The sequence below is a fragment of the Schistocerca serialis genome, chromosome 4, assembly GCF_023864345.2.
Source record: "Schistocerca serialis cubense isolate TAMUIC-IGC-003099 chromosome 4, iqSchSeri2.2, whole genome shotgun sequence".
Classification (NCBI taxonomy): Eukaryota; Metazoa; Arthropoda; class Insecta; order Orthoptera; family Acrididae; genus Schistocerca; species Schistocerca serialis.
In genome coordinates this window covers 499,316,219-499,343,145 of record NC_064641.1, presented here as the reverse complement: position 1 = coordinate 499,343,145, position 26,927 = coordinate 499,316,219, and the positions used below count along the sequence as shown (strand labels likewise).

At 42.6% G+C, this 26,927-nt stretch overlaps 1 protein-coding gene across 4 annotated transcripts in view; it reads left to right on the top strand.

Annotated features, from left to right (window-relative positions):
* The window catches only part of LOC126475223 (uncharacterized), a 179,072-nt gene that overhangs the window by 120,789 nt on the left and 31,356 nt on the right, over positions 1–26,927 (top strand). For all 4 annotated transcript variants that reach the window (XM_050102891.1, XM_050102889.1, XM_050102890.1 and 1 more), the window contains one exon: positions 16,560–16,687. In XM_050102891.1, coding sequence (XP_049958848.1) covers positions 16,560–16,687 — 128 coding nt within the window. The remainder of the gene's footprint in view (positions 1–16,559; positions 16,688–26,927) is intronic.

The following is a 26,927-nucleotide window of genomic DNA, read 5'->3' as shown; positions in this document are numbered from 1 at the left end:
AGGTATCTTTTGTTAGTTGGAAGGCCAGTTCAAGTTTTTCTGTGGATTCCATTGCTTTGCTTTCTCCAGCATTCCAACTAATCTATTCTCAGAGATATTTAAATTCTTTTGCTATTTCAGTCTTTTATTCTTGGACTTTGAGGTGTTTGTTAGTTCTTAATGTTTGTCATAATTTTAGTTTTTTTCAAAGGCGGTGTGAAGATCTATTTTAACTGCTTGTTTCTTCAGTTCAAGGGTTTATCCCTGTGCTTCTTTCACTGTTTCAGCAAACAGGGCCATGTCATCTACAAAGGCAATGCAATTTACTTTAAGGTTCTTCTTTTTGCAACCCAATGTTGTACCACTCTTTATATATATGTTCCATTCTCTGATTACTGTCTCAAGCGCACAATTGAACAGCAATGGTGAGAGCCCATCCCCCTGTTGCACACCCATTTTTATTTCGAAGGGTTCTGATAGTTCACCTATGAATTTAACTTTCAAAAATGTATTTTTAAGCATTGTTTTTATGGTATTAGTTGTTTTCTTATCCAAATTCATTTATTTCAGGACTGCTAAAAGAGATTCTCTGTGAGTTGAATGATACGCTTTTTTGAAATCAACAGAGGAGATTACATATGTCTGTGCTCATGATTTGTTGCATATCATAATGTTTTTGAGTTCTAGTATTTGTTCTGAGCATGACCTGGCCTTTCTAAAATCATCATGGCATTCCCCGACTTGTGGATCCAATTCTGGCTCTGCCCAGTTCAAAAGGACTTCAGAAAGAATCTTGTTATGTTACATCCAGTAGTGATATTCCTCTATAATTGTTGGAGCCTGTCGTTAAGCTTTCCTTGTGGATCAGGTGAATGAGAGCTGTTATCCATTCTGCAGGGATCTCTTCTTCTTTCCAGATTTTATCTAAAACACATTGAAGGGATGTAATTGCATTTTTGTCAGATTTTTTCCATATTTCGGTTACTATTTGGTTTCCTCTGTATGCTTTGTTATTTTTCAGTTCTGAAATTATCTTTTGTCGTTCTTCAGACGCTGGTGGTTCTGAATCCAGCTTCTGACTGTCATTTCGGATAGATTCAAATTTTTCAAGGATGGGTTCACAATTCAGGAGCTTCTCAAAGTACATGCTAGTATCTTGCAATTTTGTGTGTCTTTGTGAGCAATGGTCCCATTTACAGCTCGAATTTGGAGGGTGGGAGCTTTCTATCTTGATAACATTTGTTTGAACATTCTGTGAAAGCTTTTTGTGTTTTTTAGTAAATTCTTCATCAATTTGGGAAAGAAATCTGTTTTCATGACTTTTATTAATCCTCTTTATACTTCTATCTACCACTTTTCTAACCCTAATGATCTAATGATATTAATTGCTTTCTTCTGTTTTCTGTGATTACCAATTTTGCAATGCCTGTTTTCTTGTTTCATGGAGGGCATCATATTCTAGCAACCACCAGGCATGCTTTTTGCTTTTTATATTGGGTGCTATTCATTTGGCCATAGTAAAGAGATTTTCCTTGATATCCTCCTAACTTTGAGTCTGAACTGTTTCTCTTGCTTTTATGAATTCATCTGATTTTAATATTTTTTGGTGCTGTATTTTTTACCCTTGTTTTGTTTTGTGCTGTATTTCCTGTTCAGGATGACTTTGAACTTAATTTTAGAGAGGTGGTTGTCCACATCCAAGTTTGCTTCCCCGAGTACCCTATCATCATGATTTCTTTGCGATAAATTGCCGTGATTGTCACATGATCGAGTTGAAATTATCCTGGGTTTAGAATTGGAGATATCCATATCATTTGTTTTCATGGTAGTGTTTTGAAAACTATAAATTTAAGAATTAGATGGTGTGCTTGGCAAAGTTCTACACTCCTGGAAATTGAAATGAGAACACCGGGAATTCATTGTCCCAGGAAGGGGAAACTTTATTGACACATTCCTGGGGTCAGATACATCACATGATCACACTGACAGAACCACAGGCACATAGACACAGGCAACAGAGCATGCACAATGTCGGCACTAGTACAGTGTATATCCACCTTTCGCAGCAATGCAGGCTGCTATTCTCCCATGGAGACGATCGTAGAGATGCTGGATGTAATCGTGTGGAACGGCTTGCCATGCCATTTCCACCTGGCGCCTCAGTTGGACCAGCGTTCGTGCTGGACGTGCAGACCGCGTGAGACGACGCTTCATCCAGTCCCAAACATGCTCAATGGGGGACAGATCCGGAGATCTTGCTGGCCAGGGTAGTTGACTTACACCTTCTAGAGCACGTTGGGTGGCGCGGGATACATGCGGACGTGCATTGTCCTGTTGGAACAGCAAGTTCCCTTGCCGGTCTAGGAATGGTAGAACGATGGGTTCGATGACGGTTTGGATGTACCGTGCACTATTCAGTGTCCCCTCGACGATCACCAGTGGTGTATGGCCAGTGTAGGAGATCGCTCCCCACACCATGATGCCGGGTGTTGGCCCTGTGTGCCTCGGTCGTATGCAGTCCTGATTGTGGCGCTCACCTGCACGCCGCCAAACACGCATACGACCATCATTGGCACCAAGGCAGAAGCGACTCTCATCGCTGAAGACGACACGTCTCCATTCGTCCCTCCATTCACGCCTGTCGCGACACCACTGGAGGCGGGCTGCACGATGTTGGGGCGTGAGCGGAAGACGGCCTAACGGTGTGCGGGACCGTAGCCCAGCTTCATGGAGATGGTTGCGAATGGTCCTCGCCGAAACCCAGGAGCAACAGTGTCCCTAATTTGTTGGGAAGTGGCGGTGCGGTCCCCTACGGCACTGCGTAGGATCCTACGGTCTTGGCGTGCATCCGTGTGTCGCTGCGGTCCGGTCCCAGGTCGACGGGCACGTGTACCTTCCGCCGACCACTGGCGACAACATCGATGTACTGTGGAGACCTCACGCCCCACGTGTTGAGCAATTCGGCGGTACGTCCACCCGGCCTCCCGCATGCCCACTATATGCCCTCGCTCGAAGTCCGTCAACTGCACATACGGTTCACGTCCACGCTGTCGCGGCATGCTACCAGTGTTAAAGACTGCGATGGAGCTCCGTATGCCACGGCAAACTGGCTGACACTGACGGCGGCGGTGCACAAATGCTGCGCAGCTAGCGCCATTCGACGGCCAACACCGCGGTTCCTGGTGTGTCCGCTGTGCCGTGCGTGTGATCATTGCTTGTACAGCCCTCTCGCAGTGTCCGGAGCAAGTATGGTGGGTCTGACACACCGGTGTCAATGTGTTCTTTTTTCCATTTCCAGGAGTGTATTAGCCTGGTGCCATTTCTGTTTGGACTTTTATGGACAGTATAATCTCCAACAATTTTCTTATATTTTTTCTTTACCAATCTGTGCATTACAGTCTCCAAGAAGAATGATGAAGTTTTTATCAGTAATTTTCTGAATAGTGTCATCTAGTGGGTTCCAAAAGGTTTCCACATTTTCTTTGTTTTTCTTGTTATTTTCATTTATAGTGACATGGGCACTGATGAGTGTGTAGATTTTGTTTGTGATTGTGAATGTAAGAAATGAGTATCTTTCCAATGGGGAATCAAAGTCAGCTATTGGGTTTAAGATATTTTTGTCTATTATAAAGGCTGTTCCAAGATGTGGCACATTTTTCATCACACACGGTCCTACTTTGCCTTTGCACATCCTAAAACCTTTGGAGTTGAAGGTATATGTATCCATGTATAGCGTTTCTTTTAGTGACTGCTACGAGTATGTTGTAATACTTTTTCCATCTTCAACAATGAGTTTACATTAAAAGTTGCTAAGTATGTTGATTGTTCATATTAAAATTTGGGTGAGGTTCCAAGACACTATGACTTGTCTGTGTGATGTTGCAGGCTCCTCAGAATAAGAATGTCTGTTGATGTACTGGTGTACAGTGGGCTATCCACCTAGCATAAAATAGTTTACATCACACACTTCCATGAGTGATGAAAGTTACTTTGGGAGTAGCCCACAAGAAAATACAACCACGGTTGTGAGTCCTGAATGTGGTTCTTCCACTCTCTCTGATGTTGGGAATCTGAGTTTCCCTTCCACCTTTGAGAGACTGTTGACCAGGTTTCACCCAGATAACCTAGACAAGGGCCCTCACCAGGTGCTACCATCCAGAGCCAAATGGACCCAGCTTTATTTACAAGGTGTTACTTCCCCCCCCCCCCCCCCCTCCCCCCTTCCTCCATCCCCATCACTTGTGAGATGAGGCCCCAGACTTAGGACTGCAATGGTGGAGTTCCTCTTTTGCCCTATTTATGTCATACACAGTTTTACTTCTTAACACCTGCTGGAAGTCTTTTGCTGGATCTTCAAATAAGGAAGATTCTCATAGGCCCTGATCTGGAATACCAAGTTTGCCACAATCACAGCTGCTTATTCCCCTCTCACTGATTCTGTACAGATATGTAGGAAATGGCCTATGTCCAGAAAGATAATTGACTGCTCCCCTACTTGGATCAGAATGTTACCTGATGCCTTTCATTTACATCAGGAAGAAATTGAAACGTTCTTCTTCCTGTGTCTGATGACTTTCTCTGCTGGCATTCTGAAATTTTACATTATTTATTGCTAATGAATTTGTTGCCATTTCCCCAAGAATTTCACGTCTTTTTGTACCTTTTTTTCCAGCCAATAGATGGCAGCCTTTTTTCTTATGTGTAGGTTCAGGGGACAAATGCTCATTAATATTGTTGGGGCACCCATAGAAGTTCTATATAACATTATTGGCAAACAGCAATCTGTCAGTTAAGTAAAATTAGTCTCGATGACACTCGAACAACTGTACAATTGAGACTATTTTTTACCAATTTATCCATAGAAGTGAAGCCAAAAGACCCCACATAATTGTGCCAGTGTTCCTCGCTGAACTTTCCTGACCACAGTGACAGATCTCACCAGTTACAACCTGTGTGGCTAAGTACTGGCACCATAGCCCACAATTACAATTTATATAGACTCATGGTATAGTAAAGTTTGGGCAAATGAAACCTTTGTGCCATGTTAGTAATTTTCCCCACCATACAACTCCCTTTCCATATGTGGGGGTTGAATGTTCAGTGTTCATCTAGGTGCACATCTAAATACCTGTTGAAGGTATGTCTTCAGATTATAAACTGATTTATATTAAACTATGGATCCCTAATAAATCTTCCTTCAAGTACTGGGTGATTATAAATAGCTCCTGTTTCAAAACACTGTATTAAAAAAAATTCACAGAATGAAGTAAAATTTGAATGGAATATTATCAAAGAAGGGCGAAAAGTTACAAAAACAAAAAAAGTATTTCAATGAAAATTTTACCAACACATTAGAGCTTTGTGCTCCACGAGCAGATGGTGAAAGCAGGCCTGCAAGCAGGGCGTACTGTACCCCCTTCCATCGTCACAAAAAATTGGTGGGTGGGTGGGGAGAGTGTAGAGACTTGTGTTAATGAGGAAATTGGAGAAATTGGTCCTCAGGTAAATACTAGAAGAAATTTAGACTGTGTTTATGTTCCTTATTGATTTACAGATCAGATATGTCAAGCTGCAGTTCAGTGCAAATTGAGTACTCGAAGCTTTTTCATTTTCCCATTAAATTGTGCTATGAATCCTGATCTTGTTTCCCACCAGCATGACTCTCACTCCATGTGTAGACACACGAACTAATAAATTCAGTGACAAATGTGTATTTCCACACTTTCTTCAAGGCTGCTGGGAATATCACAGCTCTGTGCCTGTGATATCTACACTTTTAGAGAGTGCTAAAGAACATGCAACACACACAAAATATTTTGCAAGCAGGGCTGTGAATGTTGTCTGCCATAACGTGCGCGGGACCAGCGATTGTCACCTTTGATAACAGCGCAATGCAAGATTGTTCTACTTCAAGTGGACATAAATATTCAGCAGCAACTATCAAGTATTTATTCATGAAATCACCATCTGTGAAAGAGCACAAAGACTTCATTAAAATTAAGCTGTTTTGAAGCTCGTCAGACCAGCACACTCACTTAATGTTTCCTCCTCCACAGAGAGCGTACTTTGTGTTTTCCGCTCCCTTGTTTCACGTGGTAAGTTGTGTAGTGCCTTCCTGAAAGTAATAAACTTATGGAACACTCAAACATTCTGCAAAGCTAACTTACGTGTAAAATGCTAAGATTCCTCACACCAGTTCCACAGTTGGCACTTCTCTCGTGTTGTTGCAACCGCATAATGTGTGCACATATCCTGCACTCCCCACCTCACTGCAACTGCTCTGCATGTGACTTAGAATGTGAGCGGACACGAGTTCTCACACTCAGAATAAGTGAGATGTTAATCCCTGCAGTAGATGGTGCTGCAAGCGTCATAACATAAATGGATTCGGCTACAAATGACAGCTGAATTGCAGTGTGACAGCTATGGTGTGAGCTGCACGATAAACCAACCGTACTGCGCAATATGCATGACGGAACAAGTTTGACGTTCAACAGTTGTAGTCCTGCTAGTTCGATAAGCCCATCCACCACGGCAAAGTCATACCACTTTGAATGAGAAAAATCAGTTTTTCACTGTCCTAAGGCCAAAAACCACATAAAAAGCAAAATTTGTGAGCATACAAGCTGTGGTGGGAGTTTAGAGTGGCAGTTTCCCACCGCAGAGCACATGGTTGGCGGTTCCTATGGGGCCATGGCGAGCGGCTAGCGTTTACGCAGCCTTGGAAAAACCTGAGTGGGAGTTGGCAGGGGCACCTATGGCTGAGTTTGCGTGCTAGGTGAAATTTGTATGCCAGATAAAAATTGATAAAAACAAAACTAAGAGTGACACAGAGATGCGAGTTGGCACTCATGGACGGAAAAATATGTGAAACTAAATTATCTAGATGCACAACAAATATATATAATAGTTTAAAAGTTATAGTCGTCATAAAAATCGTAAATTTATGAAAGTTCAAAAGCTAATATGTTGGCAATGCTTTGGCCGATTAATATGAACAAAGTGTTTATGGATGCAGCTAGTAGAGCTGCATTGTGCATTCATAGCTGATTTAGCTGAATAAGTACCAATTTTGAACGAGAGGTTGGAATATAGGATTCGACTGAGAGAATCTGTTTTGGGTAATAAATAAATTTAAAGAGGCAAAACTAGTGGCAGCATTTTAAAGTTGAAAGAGGTGGATGAGTAGTTAAGTAAGTATTTTCAATTGTTTATTTTGTTTAGTATCCAAAAAATCTGGGAAAAGCAAAATCATGCCACAAGAACATTATTTGTGAAAACCAGTGGCAGGTATGAAAAATTGGACTTTAAATTGTTATTGCCCAGAAAATGTCCATATTTTTCAGTGTATCATATGTCTTTTTGTGTCTAGTTTTAGAGTATTCATAATTTTTTTGTCAAACATTGTTTTGAGTTAGGCAGTCGTTTCGAGGGTGCATAGGGTGGCCATCTCTGATGGGGGGGAGTTTGTTCTGAGCGACACTAAGAGCCGGATGTGCTGCCCATCTGGGGTAGCCACATCCAAGGACAAGCACGTATATAGCGACGTTCGAAAGCGATAAAGTGGATCGCAATATAGTGGTTTAGGACACCAGACAAGAGTGTATTTTGTGAATTGTGAACAGACTGTCGAGTGCCGTGATCGCAACATGTGAATTTTATAGTGAAGTCTTATAGCATCAATTATTAATATTGAGTTTATGACGTGTGAGAGCTGGCACCACCCTATGACAAAAAATGTAGCCAAACATTGAGATCAGCCACATGTTTGGGCCACTCAATTAAACTGAGTGTAACAAGTACTTCAATGTATAGTGGCCCAGTACCGTCATAAACAACATTGGGTTTTAATTGTCTTGAGGCCAAAAACTACATAAAAAGCAGCAGTGACATTGGGTTCAACTGTCCTGAGGCTTGAAACCGCATAAAAAGCAGCAGTGAAGTTGGTTTTTAATTTTTTTGCGTCTGGCTTGAGACACATTCAGTGTGCTGTCCATCATTTTCCGCCATGATTTGAAATCTGGAAACACCATGTTACATGACCAACAGGAGTGCCCCAGGAATCACATTCAGAATGTCACAATGCATACCTTTGATTCAGTTATGTTTGTATCAGAGCACTGAACACAGTGTCTTTCAGACAATCCCACAGCCAGAAGTCATGCAGATTAACATCAAGTGATCTGGCTGGTCAGGCTGTAGGAAAATGACAGCTGATACTTCTAGTATTTCCAAAACGTTTATGCAGCAGTTGCTTCACTGGCTCTGCAATGTGCAGAGGAGCACAGTCTTGCATAAAAATGATACTGCCCCCACATCCTTTCTGTTGACGGGTCAGACTAATGTTAATACACAAAACACTTTCATAGCATTTACAAGTGATGGTACAGGTAACGGAACCTGCAGGGACCATCTCCTTGTAAAACAAAAAATATGGTCTTGCAATAACTGATAACCGCACCACACAGTTACCTTTGCAGAATGAAGCAGTACCAGTTGATGTAGCTGATTTTCCGTTGCTCATATTCTACAATTTTGTGTATTGGCATTTCTTTTGAGACGGAAGTGGGCTGTGTCTGTCCATAGAATGCTCCATGGCCATTCATTGTCCAATTCCATGCGAGCAAGAAAGTCTATAGCAAACGTTTGTCTTATTGGCAGGTCAGCATGAGGAAATTCCTGAACAAGGGTAATTTTGTATGGCTACCAACACAGGATGTTCCGTAGACAGTCCTCACAGGCATGTCTAAAGTTGAGGCACTTTCCTGTGCACTGTATGCTTGCACACCATTATTCAACTCCTCATGCAGTGCTGTAGACACTACTTCTACTGATGTTGGATCAGTTGTTTTCCTCCCTCTGTCATATTGCACTTCGAAAGAACCTGTCTTTTTCCCACATCATTTTCTCCAGGCCCTTAGCAGACATCAGACCAGTGTCTTTTTCATACCCTTGAGTGTTCAGAATTTATGCAGAGCATTGAGACAGTTGTGCTGAGCATCTCAGACACAACTGAGGAATGGCTGTGTACACCAAGTCTTTTATTTCGATATTCTATATTTTGCTGCTTACAGTGCCATCTAATGGCGAAATTTTAGCTAACCCCCCCCCAATACGTTTCTCCATTCTTCAATAATATTCTATTCAAATGTGACATCATTCTGAGCAGTAGCTATTTTTTACAGTGTTTTGAAACTGGGACTGTAATTGTAATCAGTGTGTTGATTTTTGTGGTGCTGCCTTGATTCACACCTGCAAGCACCAAGTCGTGCACGATTCCAAGGAATTTGCCACAAATATGTCCTAGCAAATTTCAACTGGTGGTGTGCATTAACTGTACAGCCGCCAACAATTCATAACTGTTTTGTGTTCTATCCAGAAATGGTTCTAAATTAATGTGCCAGAGTTCAGGAGCACAGTACGTTTGGTAACTGTTGACATGAGACTTGATATTGTCTCACATTGGTCTCAACAGTAATACAATACACAGTAGTATAGCATTGTTGGGCAGGCTGATTCCCTTAAAGCCTTCCTCACATGGGCGAATGGGCCATGTTTCTCATTGAGAAGCACAGCAGACGTGGTGTCTGTCATACTTGCTGCGCATTCTGAAATAACCTGCTACATCTCAGGGAATGTACTCCTCATCATGATTTGTGCCCTCAGTGCTCTCCAGTGGCAGTCTGTGGCAGCACCTGGCACATAAATCACACAGTTGCCTTACAAAAATAGACATGCATAAAATGATCCATTAACTTTGTATGCAATTGCCGAAGAAAAGTCGAGGAAATTGCGATGAAGATGGCTGTGTCAATGACTTGAACCGCGAATAATGCTGACAACCAGCTGACACACATACTAGTAGAAATTATTCATTAACTCAGTTGAATCTACACCCCATTTTTTGCTTTAAATTGAATATAGTTAAAGTACAGTGTCTAATGTCAATTTACTCGTGCACAATATCCATATTCTCAATGTTGCTATGGTAACCAGATTCGGACACGACCAGAAGACACTGGCCAACCAGCTAAAGATGTCAACAGTGATTTGCTGAAAAATATGGAAAGACAAAACAGTGCTGGACAGACAGCAAAGAAAACAAGGCAGAATGTCAAGTCCAGAGAGTGAATTAAATTGAGACCCTGTACATAGCAATATCAGGAACCAAACAATGATGAGTGCAACAAACAATATGAGGTCACAGTTGGAACACAACTGAGATCCGGGCCTCTGCACAGCTAGCTATATAGTGTGGCCATGAGCACCGATAGTTTGGCATAATTGTGTGGCCCCTGCATAGCATTTGCAAATTTTAGGGGCAACGGCCAGCGGCTGTTGTCTAATTCCATGTAGTTGGTGTTCCAGCAGAGGAGTCACCAGCTGAGAGAAGGAACATGAGTCATGGGGCAGTGCACTAGGAAACGATGGTCTGGGAGATGACTGTTGATTGGATGGATGCTGTGGTGAGGTTTCTGTCTCCTTACTTGCATCCACAGGAATCACAGATGGTGCTCTAGGGTGCAGAGTGTACTAATGTGATTGATGGATTTGCAAGCATGGTAACTCCAACACTGAGCAACCCACTGATTGATGTGCACTCAGTAGGCGGGGACAGAGCTGGTTGGTGTGTTGACTCTTGGAGTATTGACTGTCATAAGATGCTGCCCATGGGTGGCCACCACATAGCTGGCATCCATGAAGATTTTGCTTCTTATGAACGTGCTCAGACCACTGAAACTGGGAGGTATCATCCAGCATGTCAGATTCAGGGTTCTGAGGGCTGTGGCACCAAGAGATGGAAGAGAGTATGTGGCTTTGTCCACAGAGGAGCTGCAGGACAGCGGTGGCCCTGTAGGTGCTTTGGAACATGGTGAGTGCCAATGTAGTGGTAGATGCGCCCACTGCTTTCTTTATTTGTTGTTTAAACCATCGTACCATCCATTCCACTTTGCCATTGGATGGTGGGTAAAAAGTTGGGCTAAACAGGTGTTTGATCCATTGCCATTGCAGAACTGTTCAAAGACTGCCGCCATGAATTAAAACCTGTTGTCTGACACAAGTGTGTGTCCCTTCGGTGGAGAGAATCTGGATAAGTACATTGAGGGTGGCAGCTGTATGGGTGGACACCATGCTAACCTCCTTTGGGTAGTTGGAAGAAATGTCCACAATGAGCCACGTAGAGCCCACAAAGAGACCAGCAAAGTCCAGATGAATGCAGTTCCAGAGCAACAGGGAGTAGGCCTGGGTGCGGAAGTCTTTGATGGAGCAGCATGATATTGAACATATGCAGGACAGCTGTGCACCATGACCTCCATGTTTTGTTCAGTCCTGGCCAGTAGGAATGTTGCCTGGCAAGGGCTGTCATCTGTGACGTACCCGGATGATAACAGGGTGGGTATTGCTTCTGCATCCAGCAGGATGCGGAGGCAGATCAGAGACAACAGACAAAAGACGAGTGAGATGAGCTCAGGCCTGGTTCCAGCAGATTTTGAAAAATAAATAGACCGCCCTTGTAGTACATAGTGTGTGACACGTTGTAAGATAGGGTCAGGGCCCATGTCGGCAGCGATGTGAGTAGCAGTAATGTGCAACCCATCCAAGGTGCTTTGTCATTCTGTATCATTGTGGAAACAAGAGATCTACTGGTCAAATAATGGGTGTGGGTTTGAGAGTAGACAATAGCGCATCTGTGTTTGCGCAGTAGGCTTGTACTTAATGGTGTAATTGTAGGCACTGAGGAAAAGAGCTCGATGGTGGAGCCTTTGAGCCTTCCACATTGGAAGCCAAAAGTGTGGCCTGAAGAGTGCTACCAGTGGCTTGCGGTCAGAAATGAGAGTAAAGTTGATTGCAAAGAGGTACACATGGAATTTTTTAATGACAAAGATGATCACCGGAGAATCTTTCTTGACCTTTGAGTAGCTTCTTTGAGCAGGCAACAGTGTCTTGGATTTATAGGGGAATGGTTGCTAAGTGCCTTCGTCATTAAAGTACACCAGCACTGTACCAGTGCCATAGGGGGAAGAGTCAGCAGCTGGACATTATGGAGAAAAGGGCATAAGGCTGGGCACTAAGTGTAACGTGTTCTTCAGGTCTTGGAAAGCATGCTCACGGGCAGCCAACCACTGAAATTGAATGCCCTTTTTTCGCATTTGGTTAAGTTGGTGCATAATGTGTGTTTCTTGTGGGAGAAACTTAGAATAATAATTCACTATACCCAAAAAGGCCTGAAGCTCTTCTAGGTTTTGGGGATGTGGGAGAGAGTCGACAGCCGAAATGTTGCGGTAAGTGAGCTGAATTCCGTCTTTGTTGACCAAGTGTCCAAGTTATTCCATTTGCACCTGAAAAAACTGCCATTTCTATAGGTGGCACTTGAGCCCTGCATCACACGACGTAGCATAGTTAAGTCGTCCAGGTAATTGGTACAAGCTGGGATGGAGATGGTTAACTGTTACAGGTATCTCTTGAAGATTGCTGGAACACAAGAAATCCCAAAGGGCAAATGTTTGCATTTCTACAAGCCAAAGGGTGTATCGAGGACCATAAAGAGTTGCGATTTTTCATGTGGTGAGATCCGTAAATAAGCATTGGCAATGTCGAGAAAAATATCCACCGCTGACAAGCTTTGTGAGATCATCTCCAGACATGGTATTGGGTGGATTTCCACATGTGCCTGGCCATTGATGGTTGACCCTAAATCTCCAAAGAGTCAGAAGGAATCCTTTTGATTCCTTAACCACTACCAGGCCTGTGGCCCAGGCAATTGTTTTGGCAGGTTCAATTACGCTGGCTTCATTCTGGTGATCTAGTTTGAGTTTAACAGCTGTTCGTAGGGAGCCTGAGGTCAGCAACACTGAAAACTATGTTGTTGTTGTTGTTGTTGTTGTTGTTGTTGTTGTAATACAATAACTGTTAATGAATATTGTTTTATTTTAATTTTCATTTAGAGTGAGCACAAAGTAACCAGTCATGGAAAATGCCTTAATGCAGCCAGGGTTAAAGCTCTGTCTTAGTTGATAGCATCTTGAGCTGTGAAAGAGAAAGGTAGCAGGTTCAGGTCTTCCTCCTTCCATCCTCCCCTCCCACTAAAAAATTCTGGATCTTTATTGTTAATTTAATAAAAGTACTACATGCAGTAGTCAATTTCATTTATTAAAAAAATGTAGTGTGACTAGGGCCTCCTGTCAGGTAGACCATTTGCCGGGTGCAAGCCTTTCGATTTGACACCTCTTTGGTGACTTGCATGTCGACGGGAATGAAATGATGATGATAAGGACAACACAACAACCAGCCCCTGAGCAGAGAAAATCTCCGACCCTGCCGGGAATTGAACCCGGGTCCATAGGATTGACATTCTGTCGTACTGACCACTCAGCTTCCGGAGGCGGACAGTTTTATTTATTGTAATTAATGTATTTGCTGACTTTTGTTGCAAAGGCCCAACAATTGAAATGTTTCCCAGTGACCAAAAATTTTAACATAACTGCCAGTCTGTGTCAGAAAGTAAACTCAAGTTAGTTTTACACAGTGAAAGTTTCTGCTATTCTTTGTAAAATATATATATATAATCTCATGGTTTTGTGTGCTGCTTCATTTTTTTCTCTCTTTCAGTGATGGTTTGCGGCTTTGAAAAAATCTCCTCCTCCGTTCAAATGACCGTAGAAACAAATCTCGATCTTCAAATCCATATGTTGAAGTATAGTGTGATTGGATAGATAAAAAAATCTACTCTCCAAGTATTGGCAGAGCACACACATAAAAGAAGGCTTTAATTAGGCGATATTTCGGAGCCATTGGCTCCTTCTTCAGCCAGAAGGGTTGAATTGGAAAGCAAAGGGGTGAATGAAAAGGCCTGGAGAGGCCTAGGGAAAGCCACCTAGAACCACAGGTCAGCTGAGGCTTACCGGACTGGATGAGAAGGAAAGACTGATTGTTGGGGAGTGCACATACAAGATTTGAAAACATGAGAGCTTATAAGTGGAAGACAGGGTAATATGCAAGACAGAGATTACTGCTAGAACATCATGTAAGATTTAAATGAGAGTGAAAAGCTAAGTGCTTTGAATGTAACAGAGATGGGAGAGGAGGGTGAAAACTGGACAAGTAAGAAAATGAAAGATGTACAAAACTAAAATGGATTGAAGGAAGGAGTAATTACTGTGAAGAAATACTGATACAGAAGAAATTAACGTAAATTAAGCCCAGGTGGGTGGTGAGAACCGAGGTCTTGGTGTAGTGCTAGTTTCCACCTGTGGAATTGTGTGAACTGGTGCCTGTGGGAATAATCCAGATGGCGTGTGTGGTGAAACAGGCACGAAGGTCACAATTGTCATGTTCTAGAGCATGCTGTACAACAGCACATTGTGTGTTGCCAGTATACAGTCTCTGCCTATGTTAATTCATCCTAACATAATTTGGTGGTAGTCATGCTGATGTAAAAGGTCGAATAGTGTTTGCATAACAACTGGTATATGACGTGTCATTTCAAAGGTGGCTCTCCCTTTCATAGTATATGTTTTGCCAGTTACTGGGATGGTACAGGTCGTGGTAGGTGGGCGCATAGGGCAAGACTTGCATCGAGGACGGTCTCAGCAGTAGGAGCCATAGTGTAGAGAAATGGGTGCAGAAGGAACATAGGCCCTGACAAGAGTATTGCAGAGAGTGGGAGGGCAAAGAAAAGCTATGCTAGTTGTGGTGGGCAAAATCTCAGACAGAATGGATCGCATTTGAGGGCATGATTTTAGGAAGTCATGGCCTTGTCAAAGTAGCTGACTAATACACTCCAGACCAGGATGACACTGAGTGACAAGTGGCGTGGTCCAAAGTTGTTTATTGGAGGGACCAGCAGTACCAGGACTGGATTGATGGCCCAGGAAATCTGCTTTTGAATCAGGCTGGTTGGGGTAATTACATCCAGTGAAGGCTGAGGTGAGAATGGCCAACTCCCACCACACACCCTACTTGTCAACATTGATGCCACTTCCCTCTACACCAACATACCCTGTGTACATGGTCTGTCTGCTGCTAACATTACCTCAACCAGTGCCAATGTGATTACAAACCTATGACTTCCTTTCTGCTCAATGTGATCGCCTTTATACTTACGAACAACTACTTTACTTATGAGAGGCAGGCATACAAACAAATCAAGCGTATGGCTGTAGGAACCAGGATGGCTCCTATCTATGCCAACATTTTCATGGATCACTTGGACGGGCTTCCCTGGGATCCATAAGTCGTCAGCCCATGGTTCGTTTTAGGTATGTTGACAACATAATTGTCATACAAACTCGTGAGGCTGACCTATTGAAATTTTTGGGATCTCTACATACATGCTCCCAATTATGTTTCACGTGGTCTGATTCCAAATCTAATGCCCCTTTCCTTGATGTTGACCTCACCTTTTCTGAGGGTCAGCAACACACTTCTGTTTATGTTAAAACTATTAACAAGCAACAGTACTTACATTTTGACAGCTGCCATCCATTTCGTGTCAAACATTCCCTACTGTACAGTCTTGGCATTCGAAGCAAACATATTTGTTTAGAAGCAGACACTTTACAACAGTACACCATGATTTTCACCTTGTCCTTCACTGTACAGGTGTGTCATCACACCCAATCCTGATACTGCTGCCCCCCCCCCCCCCCAAAAGAAAACTTAGGAGTACACCTCTTGTTACTCGATAGTATTCTGGTAATCAATGTATTAATCAACAAGGCTATGATTTCCTACAGTCATGCCCTTAAATAAGACCCAGTCTGCCTCACTTGTTGCCCACGTAGACAGAGGATGTATACTGGCAACACCCAATATTCAGTTTCTGAGCGTGCTCTACAATATAATAGTCATGAGCTTGGTGCTTGTTCCACCACAGGTGCCATCTGGATTCCCCCTCTGACAAGGGTTTCTCAGAATTCTGCAGGTGGGAATGGGCGTTACATATGCTTGATTCTTGACAGCAATCTGGCCTAAATTTACATTAATTTTTTGTGGTGACAGCATTTCTTTTCAGTAACTATTACCTTTATTTCTGCCCTTTTGTTTTTCTATTTCTTTTTATTTAGAACCTAGCTATTTACCCCCCCCCCCTTCCTGTCTGCCTTAGTTGTCTGTTTTTATTGATGCTTATACGATGTTTTTTCAATAACCCCTTTCTTGCTTATTACTGTAGCTTCTGCCGTTAATTTGGTACCAGCAGCAACAGTGAATCTTTACTTTTGATCCCATCCAGTAAGTCTTCCCTGATCTGGGGTTCTGGGCAACTTCTCTGTAACAGACCCCATTTCCTAAACCTCACCAGTGCTTTTCCTTCATCACTCTTCATTCCCCCCCCCCCCCCCTTTTCTGCTAGGAGAAGTAGCCACTGCCTCTGAAAGCTTGTGATTTCCACGTCTTTTATGTGTGTTTTCTCCTGCTCCCACATGGTGAGTGAATTTTCTTAACTATCTAATTGTATTTTTGAACATTGATTATTTTCGTTGATATAGGCTGTTCTGACAGGATTACCACACTTAGTAATTTGGTACCAAGATTTTTGAAATTAATGTTTCTGTGATTATTTTGTAATTGTGTTACAGGTATGAAAAGTGAAAGCATAGGCCAGTTTCTTTGTGTTTTGAAGCCTAATTGGTTGTCGATGCTTGTTGGTCAGAAGTTATTGGAGAAACTTCAAGGACCACTGCGTGGATCAGTGATAGATACAGTGGTGAGTGCTGCAACAGAGACTGTTTGATAGATTTTTTTAGTAGAAGTTTAGTATGAGTACCAAGACAGAGGACACCAAGTTTGTATGTGTTCAGAGTGGGATAATGTACATGGCAAACTGGATGTATGCTGTATAACAGAAAACTTTCAGATGACACAAGATGACAACCTAATTTCTGCACACAGTGTGTGGAATGTGTAGGCAGATAGATATATAACATTGTGTACATAAAACAAGACAGATGTTGATGACACCAACTGTTTGAACACCCAAGAACATTTCGAAAAGATTTTATATATGTAAAAACATTTGAAATTCCTATCACCAAAAACATGCTGAAACAGTCTGTCAGACATAATGGGTAACACTTTTTCAGAATGTGTGCGAGCTCAGGTCAAAACACACATGAACACTACTAAAGACAACAGATGTTTTCTGCCATTAATGAACAGTACATGGACCACACTGCAGTAGAATTGTTTTTTGTATCACAACAATCTCTTGTGCAATATATGAGTGTCAGACATATTAATGAAAACCTTTGAGGCTAATGCAGATAAAAAAAAATGTTGGCCAACCGAGCAACAACAGTGACAAGTGGACACATACGGTCTTAAAAAATTGAACTCAAGATTCTTCTTTCCACAAGAAGGTGGAAAAGAAAAGAAATACGTGAAGTAAAAAAAACAAAAAAAAAAAACAAAAGAAAACATATCCCCTCTTCCTCGTTGTTTCTTTCGTGGTGGTGGTGGTGGTGGTGGTGGTGGTGTCTTCAGTCCAAAGACTGATTTGATGCAGCTCTCCATGCTACTCTATCCTATGCAGGCCTCTTCATCTCTGAATAACTACTGCAATCTACATCCTCTTGAATCTGCTTCTTTATTCATCTCTTGGTCTTCCTCTACAACTTAACCCCCCCCCCCCCCCCCCCACACACACACACACACACACACACACACATTTCTCTTCAATACTGATGATCCTGTGACATGTGAATGTGTCCTATCAAACAAGCCCTTCTTTTAGTCAAGTTGTTTCACAAATTTTTCTCTCCAATTCTGTAGAGTACTTGCTCATTGGGTACATGATATACCTATCTAATCTTCATCATTCTCCTGCATCACCACATTTCACACATTCCTATTCTCCATGTATCACTTTCATACATGGCTACACTCCATATAAATACATCCAGTAAAGACTTGCTCACACTTAAATCTATATTCGATGTTAACAAATTTCACTTCTTCGGAAAAATAAAGTTTGCATTTTATGTCCACTCTGCTTCAGCCATCATCAGTTATTTTACTACCCAGACTTACAGTCTCACTGACAAGCTTTTATCTCTTCTGCCTTCAATTTAATTCCTTCTCCAAATTTTTATTTGGTTTCCTTTACTGCTTGTTCAGTGTACAGACAGAATAACATTGAGAATAGGCTACAACTGTGTCTCACTCCTTTCTCACCCAGTGCTCCCCTTTCAAGCCGCTAGACTGTAATAACTGCCAGGTGGTTTGTGTACAAGTTGTATATATCTTTTGCTCCCTATATTTTACCCCTGTTACATTCAGAGTTTCAAAAGAGAGTATTCAGGTTGACATTTTGAAAAGCTTTCTCCAATTCTACAAATACTATAGTTTTGAGTTTCCTTAGCCTGTCATCCAAGATAAGTCGTAGGGTAACCATTGTCTCACTTGCTCCTCCATTTCTCCAGAATCCAAGCTGATCTTTCCCGAGGTTACCTTCAACTAGTTTCTCAATTCTTTGGTAAACAATTTGTGTTAGTATTTTGCAGCCATGACTTATTAAACTGATAATTCTGTGACGTTCACACATATAAGCACCTGCTTTCCTTGGAATTGCAATTATTACAGTCTGCAACTACTGAAAATGAACCACACATTTATTTGGCTTCTCAACAGATACCCATCTGTTGGAGCTATTTTTAAGTTAAATTAATTTGATAGTTGGAACTTCTAAGATTATCATGCCTGAATTTCAAGTGGGGGCAGGAAGGAGGGATATTAATGGTAGAGGTTTCTGATATGGCGCGGATTTGGTGAGCACCTCACGAAGGTCAGTCCTCATTGGCTGTGTTTGGGTTCAGCAAACATGGCTTCACTAAGCTGGTGGCAGCAAGTGTGAACCGTAACTGTGTTTTGCTCATGAATGGGCAACCACTGTGCAGCAGTGGAACCTTGTGTGTCGAAGGGAGTGAAGATCTTTGCTTATCTGTCCTGATCGTAAGGCACTTCAAATGTGTAAGGGTTACCCAGACAAGTAGGAGTCTGTTTGGGTGGACTCTTACTTTCATAGCTGCTCACGAGACTTCTACAGAAGTTAAGATTGATAGAAAAAACCGCTCCTAGTAAATAGGGTGGATGACTTGGTGAGCACAACAGTCCCAGAAAATGAGAGACAGGAATACAGTAGCACAACACAGTTCAAATTCCAGAAATTGATTTTAATTCTGATGTGATAAGATGAAAGTTTTGAAATCTATCATCCTTTTCTATCCAGAAAACAATGTCTGGAATGGCTGGAAACCTGAAATCAGTGAAAAAGTTCAAAAATCAAACTTTGCTAGCAGAGTCCTCTACCTTGTAACTGACAACATTAAATTCCAGATGTCTTGGGGAGTGGAAAATTGTGACAGGCTGCACAATACTCTTTTAATTACAGCAAAGGAGTTTGTTGCACAAGGGTATCATTGCGATGTAAATATATGAACTGAAAGAAGAATGGGTAAGTGAAAGTGTCATAGATGTAGGGAAATATTATCAAGAGAATTAATGGTGTGCTCTTGAAAACAGCAGCTTTTACCTGAACTTTGACGCCTGAGCTCCCAGCTTACATGAAAGCAGGGTTCTTATGCCTAAAGGGCGACCCTGCATACCCAGGCTGTTAAAAGTGCTTTAAGCATCAGGAATGCGGACGTTACATGTAAGGGACAGGCACTGCAGAAATTGTGAAGCAGCTGATATTCAAAGAACCTTATGCCCACTCTGCTGCCCTGTCTTAGCTGTCATGTCATCTAGAATTGGAATGGGGATGAAAGAAAACTCAAAAATATAAAGAACACCAAATAAGTACCTCACAGTGATGCTAAGATGATGATCAAGGCACAACAGCCACCTGTCTTTGCAACATTGTTTATCATAATGGTAAAGAATCATCCAGCAATAATAAATGCAGTAACGTGGGTACAGATAATTGATGCAAACTAGAGTGCATGTACATGCAAGTGTAATTCTAAAAGCACACCAATATCAAAGCAGGTAATGTCCTCCAGACAGTCAAGCCTACCTGGAGTTACCATTAGTGGACAGTCTACCATAGAAATAAAAACATTCAGTTCAAAAGCAACAACAAAAGAGGAAAGAGCTAAAACAATCAGACCACCTTAGTTAGTTGTATGCAATGAACCAGATTACATAAATTCAGAAGATATGGACATTGAAACCAAAAAGTCTCTCACCCACACCACTTAATATCAGAAATTCCCCAGCCCTGTAAAGAGAAATGGGAAAGGCAGAGAAGGACCTTCCCACTATATTTCAGTGTATCATCAATGAGTTCAGAACGCTCTTGAAGAAATTGAGGCTTCTCATACAGGAAAAACTTCTCTTCCTATGTCTACAAGAGACATATTTTAAAGATACTGATACTTTTTTTACTTGGAGACTATAGCCCCATGAAAAAGGCCTTTCTGGTGACAGGGTGATGCTGGGATACCAGTCTTTGTCAAGACCACATACCACTCCTTTCTGTGATGGACCAAAACACTGGAAGCCATGGCAGACATAGTTCATGGCCCTGTCAGTGTCACTGTGTGCTCTATTTACCTTCCACAACATAAGCCCTTGGAAGGTGAAGATCCCTTAGGCTACTTACTGCTGAACTTGTTGCACTGTGAGACTGTATCTCCACCTGCCCAGGGTTCAAGTATTGAAGGGATCTCACAGACTATAGTTATCATATTGAAGAACATGAGTCAGACAATGCTCATTGGGAGTGGATCACAACTGCCACAGAAGCAACCACTTCCCAGTCAGGATCCATCTGACAGATAGAGCAGATCCCAAAAGGAGGCTGGCAATAAGAGGCCAATTCTAGACCTACATCTGTATCTGTGTGGATACTCTGCAAATCACGCTCAAGTGCGTGGCAGAGGGTTCATCGAACCATCTTCACAGTACTTTATTGTTCCACTCTCAAACAGTGGCGGAAAAAACAAACGCCTATATCTTTCCATGCAAGCTCTGATTTGCCTTATTTTATTACAATGATCATTTCTCCCTATGTAGGTTGGCATCAGCAAAATGTTTTCGCATTCGGAGGAGAAAGTTGGTGATTTCAATTTCATGAGAAGATTCTGCTGCAACGAGAAACGCCTTTGTTTTAATTATGTCCACCCCAAATCCTGTATCATGCCCATGCTTCTCTCTCCTCTGTTTCTCAGTGATACAAAACATGCTGCCCTTCTTTGAAGTTTCTTGATGTACTCTGTTAACTCTCTCTGGTGAGGATCCAACACTGTGCAGCACTACTCCAAAAGAGGAGGGAAAAGCATGGTGTAGGCAATCTCTTTAGTAGATCTGTTGCATCTTCTAAGGGTTGTGCAATAAAACGCAGTTTTGGTTCACCTACCCACAACATTTTCTGTATGTTCTTTCCGATTTAAGTTGTTCGTAATTGTAATTCCCAGGTATTAGTTGGATTTATGGCCTTTAGATTTGACTGATTTATCATGTAAATGAAGTTTAACAGGTTCCTTTTAACACTCATATGAATTACTTCACACTTTTCATTATTTAGAGTCAATTTACACTTTTCACACCAGACAGATACCTTGTCTAAATATGCTCACCATTTTGTTTTGTTCTTGTGGTCCAGTTACTCCGTACACGACCATGTGCTATAAGAGTGTGTCTCACTATTTCCATTTTCTGAATGACAAACATGTCTTCAGTGATAATCTGCTGTATTCTTTCAACTATTTACATCAGTTGTGAAGCCAGATCCAATTATCAATAACTCAGAACTTCAGACACATCATTCAACATGTCTGGCCACACCAAACTCGCCTTAAGATCTACAATTTACACTCTTCATTTTTCTTGGGTGTTTACCTTGTAGTATGTCTTGACCTTCAAGGGGCATCACCAAGACGTAGATGTTTGATTCTTAATTTCTTTCTGAGTGTTTGTGCTCTTGCATATTTAATTACATAAAATCCTTGTGTATTCTCATATCTGAGAGGAGTAATATTGCTTATTGATAGCTATAGAGTATAAATTCGCGGAGTCGTTAGTTATTAGCAGTAGGATGGATAGGGTGTGTGTGTGCTGTGTGCGGGCGCAGGAGGAACTGGCCGCAGTTCGCAAACAGCTGAGCATGCTGTTGGCCATGGTCAGCTGCCTTCAGGCTGCTGCCTTGAGGTGCAGCGACGGTGGAGGGTCTGGTGCATCGCTTGAGACACGCCAGGTGTCGCTTGCTGCGTCCGCTGACTCGGCCGCCAAGGCACCTTCTATTGTACCCGGCGCATTGGGGCCGCCCTCACCTCAGGGTGAGTGGTGGACTGCAACGCGTTCACGTCGCTCAAGGCGGAGGGCCAATGTGGAGGCTGGCCTCGCCTGTTCATCCTGTCAGTGGCAGGTGGCCGCTCCTTCACCAGGGCCCGAGCAGGCACACGGGGGCAAAGGCTTGCTGGTTATTGGGAGCCCCAACGTTAGGCGGGTGATGGAGCCCCTTAGGCAAATAGTGTACAGGGCTGGAAAGAAATTCAACGTGCACTCAGTTTGTCTGCCGGGGGGCCTCATCCAAGATGTGGAGGTGGCCTTGCCTGCGGCTATCGAGCGTACGGGGTGCATTCATCTGCAAGTAGTTGCTCACGTCGGCACCAATGATGCCTGTCGCTTGGATTCTGAGGCGATCCTCAGTTCGTACAGGCGGCTGGCGGATTTGGTGAAGACCGCTGGCCTCGCACGTGGGGTGCAAGCACAGCTCTCTATTTGCAGCATCGTTCCCAGAGTGGATCAGGGTCCTTTGGTTTGGAGCCGAGTGGAGGGTCTCAACCAGAGGCTTCGTCGACTCTGTGATGGTCTTGGCTGCAGATTTCTAGACTTGCGCTATTGGGTGGGGAATTGTAGGACGCCCCTAGATCGGTCAGGGGTGCACTACACAAAGGAAGCGGCTACTCGAGTAGCAGAGTACTTGCGGCATGCACATGGGTTTTTTTTAGGCTAGGCAGGAGTGCGAGGTGTCTTGATGAACACTCACCAGTCAACGTGCAGGCAGGGAAATCAGGACGCGCTCAGGGTAAAGACACTTCAGCTATCAAGATATTAGCAGTAAATTTTCAGAGTGTTTGGAATAAAGTTCCTGAAATTACTGCCCTCCGGGAAGCATGTGGCGCGCAAATTATTCTTGGGACTGAGACCTGGCTGAACCCTGATATAGGAAGTTCTGAAATATTTAGTGAGGGTTGGAACGTGTATCGGAAAGACGGATTAGACACCGTAGGAGGTGGTGTCTTCATTGCAGTTGACAAAAATATTGTGTCTACTGAGGTCGAAGTAGAGTGTGATTGTGAAGTTATCTGCACACGTTTAACAGGGCTAGGGGAAATAAAGTTAATTGTGAGGTGTTATTACTGGCCACCAGGTTCCACCGTGACAGTTCTAGCATCATTCAGAGGGAGTCTACACTCTGTATCGCAGAAGTACCCGGATCATGCTATATTAGTCGGAGGCGACTCCAACCTACCTAGTATAGATTGGGATGTCTATGGATTCATTATAGGTGGTACAGACAAGCCCTCATGTGAATTACTTTTGAATACATTATCCAAAAACTGTCTTCAGCAGCTAAATCGACAGCCAACGCGTAATGGAAATATTTTAGATCTGGTAGCCACGAACAGACCAAACCTCATCGACGGTGTTGGTGTTGAGACAGGGATTAGTGATCATGATTTTGTCATTACGACTATGGTTACGAAAGTTAAAAAGTCGGTCAAGAAGGCTAGGAGAGTATTCTTACTAGAAAGAGCAGATGAGCAGTTGTTAGCATCCCACTTAGTAAATGAATCGACTTCATTTACTTCCGGTACGATGGACATGGAAGAATTACGGGCAAATTTTAAACACATTGTAAATCATGCATTGGACAAATATGTGCCAAAAAAGTGGGTTACGGACGGAAAAGACCCACCATGGTTTAACAGCGCAATTCGGAGAATGCCCAGGAAGCAATACAAGAAAGATCGGGAGAAAGAGGACAGGCAAAAGTTAGTAGATTTTCGTGCTGCTGCAAAAAGAGCGATGCGCGAAGCATTCAACCACTACCACCATCATACCTTAGCAAAAGATCTTGCTGAAAACCTAAGGAAATTCTGGTCTTACGTAAAATCGGTAAGCGGGTCGAAGGCTTCTGTCCAGTCACTCACTGATCAGTCTGGTCTGGCAACGGAAGACAGCAAAACGAAAGCTGAAATTTTAAATTTAGCATTTGAGAAATCTTTCACGCAAGAGGATCGTACAAACATACCGCCATTTGAGTCTCGTACAGATTCCCGTATGGAGGACATAGTGATAGACATCCCTGGGGTTGTGAAGCAGCTGAATGGGTTGAAAATAAATAAATCGCCAGGTCCTGATGGGATTCCAATTCGGTTTTACAGAGTGTACTCTGCTGCATTTGCTCCGTACTTAGCTTGCATTTATCGCGTATCTATTGCCCAACGTAAAGTCCCGAGCGACTGTAAAAAAGCGCAATTGATGCCTGTATATAAGAAGGGTAGAAGGACGGATCCTCAAAATTGCAGATCAATATCCTTAATGTCGGTTTGTTACAGGATTCTCGAACATATTCTCAGTTCGAATATAATGAATTTCCTTGAGACAGAGAAGTTGCTGTCCATGCATCAGCACGGCTTTATAAAGCATCGCTCCTGCGAAACGCAACTCGCCCTTTTTTCACATGATATCTTGCGAACCATGGATGAAGGGTATCAGACGGATGCCATATTCCTTGACTTCAGGAAAGCGTTTGACTCGGTGCCCCACTGCAGACTCCTAACTAAGGTACAAGCATATGGAATTGGTTTCCAAGTATGTGAGTGGCTCGAAGACTTCTTAAGTAACAGAACCCAGTACGTTGTCCTCGATGGTGAGTGTTCATCGGAGGTGAGGGTATCATCTGGAGTGCCCCAGGGAAGTGTGGTAGGTCTGCTGTTGTTTTCTATCTACATAAATGATCTTTTGGATAGGGTGGATAGCAATGTGCGGCTGTTTGCTGATGATGCTGTGGTGTATGGGAAGGTGTTGTTGTTGAGTGACTTTAGGAGGATACAAGATGAGTTGGACAGGATTTGTGATTGGTGTAAAGAATGGCAGCTAACTCTAAATATAGATAAATGTAAATTAATGCAGATGAATAGGAAAAAGAATCCTGTAATGTTTGAATACGCCATTAGTAGTGTAGCGCTTGACACAGTCACGTCGATTAAATATTTGGGTGTAACATTGCAGAGCGATATGAAGTGGGACAAGCATGTAATGGCACTTGTGGGCAAGGCAGATAGTCGTCTTCTATTCATTGGTAGAATTTTGGGAAGATGTGGTTCATCTGTTAAGGAGACCGCTTATAAAACACTAATACGACCTATTCTTGAGTACTGCTCGAGCGTTTGGGATCCCTATCAGGTCGGATTGAGGGAGGACATAGAAACAATTCAGAGGTGGGCTGCTAGATTTGTTACTGGTAGGTTTGATCATCACGCGAGTGTTATGGAAATGCTTCAGGAACTCAGGTGGGAGTCTCTAGAGGAAAGGAGGCATTCTTTTCGTGAATCGCTACTGAGGAAATTTAGAGAACCAGCATTTGAGGCTGTCTGCAGTACAATCTTACTGCTGCCAACTTACATTTCACGGAAAGGCCACAAAGATAAGATAAGAGAGATTAGGGCTGGTACGGAGGCATATAGGCAGTCATTTTTCCCTCGTTCTGTTTGGGAGTGGAACAGGGAGAGAAGATGCTAGTTGTGGTATGAGGTACCCTTCGCCACGCACCGTATGGTGGATTGGGGAGTATGGATGTAGATGTAGATGTCTATGTCCAGCAGGTGCTGTCGTGCTCACCACTCTGTGCCTCGCTCCTGCCGTGTTACATCACTGCATATGTACCATCTGTACAGGTCACAAATCAAGGCAGATACTACATAAAATCTTTATAAAAGACACGATCATCTTTTGCCAGCATGAATATCTTCAGTGGAACATAGGTCAGACTCACAAATAACCCAGTGTTACAGTGCTAATTGCAGAAAGGTGACACCTGTGTTTTGGGTTCCATGGATTAGGAGAACTTCGATGGCTCACCTTCTGATCACTATTGTTGCTCTGTTCTTGCACACACATTTCTTGCCTTTCGCCACTTCTCAGACTAATGCTAAGCAGTGGCGTGAGCTGCTGCAGAGACCCCTGTATTGTTGGGAACTGTGTCAAATTGCAGTGTATCATTTATTGTAAGAGTATGTGTGAAATATAGTAATCACCCGATTAAGGAAGCTATTGCGGTAATAGTAACCTTGCAACTAAGCCAGGACGACTGGGTCAGTGCCCCTGATGCCCCAGATATGCAAATCGTTTACCAGTTTTACCCAGGTCAGAGATCAATCTGTTTTAGGATATGAACACCAGTTAATTGAATATATAGAATGAGAGGCACCAGATGTGAACAAGCATTTCAGTCAAGACTATGATGGAGAACCTGGAGTGAGTGGTGTATGCAATGGTTTGCAAAAAGTGACCATATCACCTATTAAATGTAATACTTAAAGCTGCTGTAGAGTCCAAAAGACTAAGCCATGAATAGCTCTGTATTTCGAAACAGCTGACAATGTCTACAGATATTATGGTCACTACATGCTACAGTGGCAGGATTTAAAAACTTTTTCCACAGGTACTTCCAAGGTAACACTGAGGGCATCAGATTCAGCAGGTTGGGCTGATAGATAAGAAACTACCTATATGCTTAGAAATTCATAAATGTTTTAAGGCTCTGATAAACATAACTCATAAGAGTAAGAAATGAAATGAGCAAAGTGTAGGAGTAGGTCTTAAAAACATAATCTTACCCTTTCTAGATTCAGTACAGACAAGAGAAAATTAATACAGCACCTAAGGCCTTGCAGTCTGAGAGTGTGGACATTGCAGCTGCATATAACTTCTTAAAG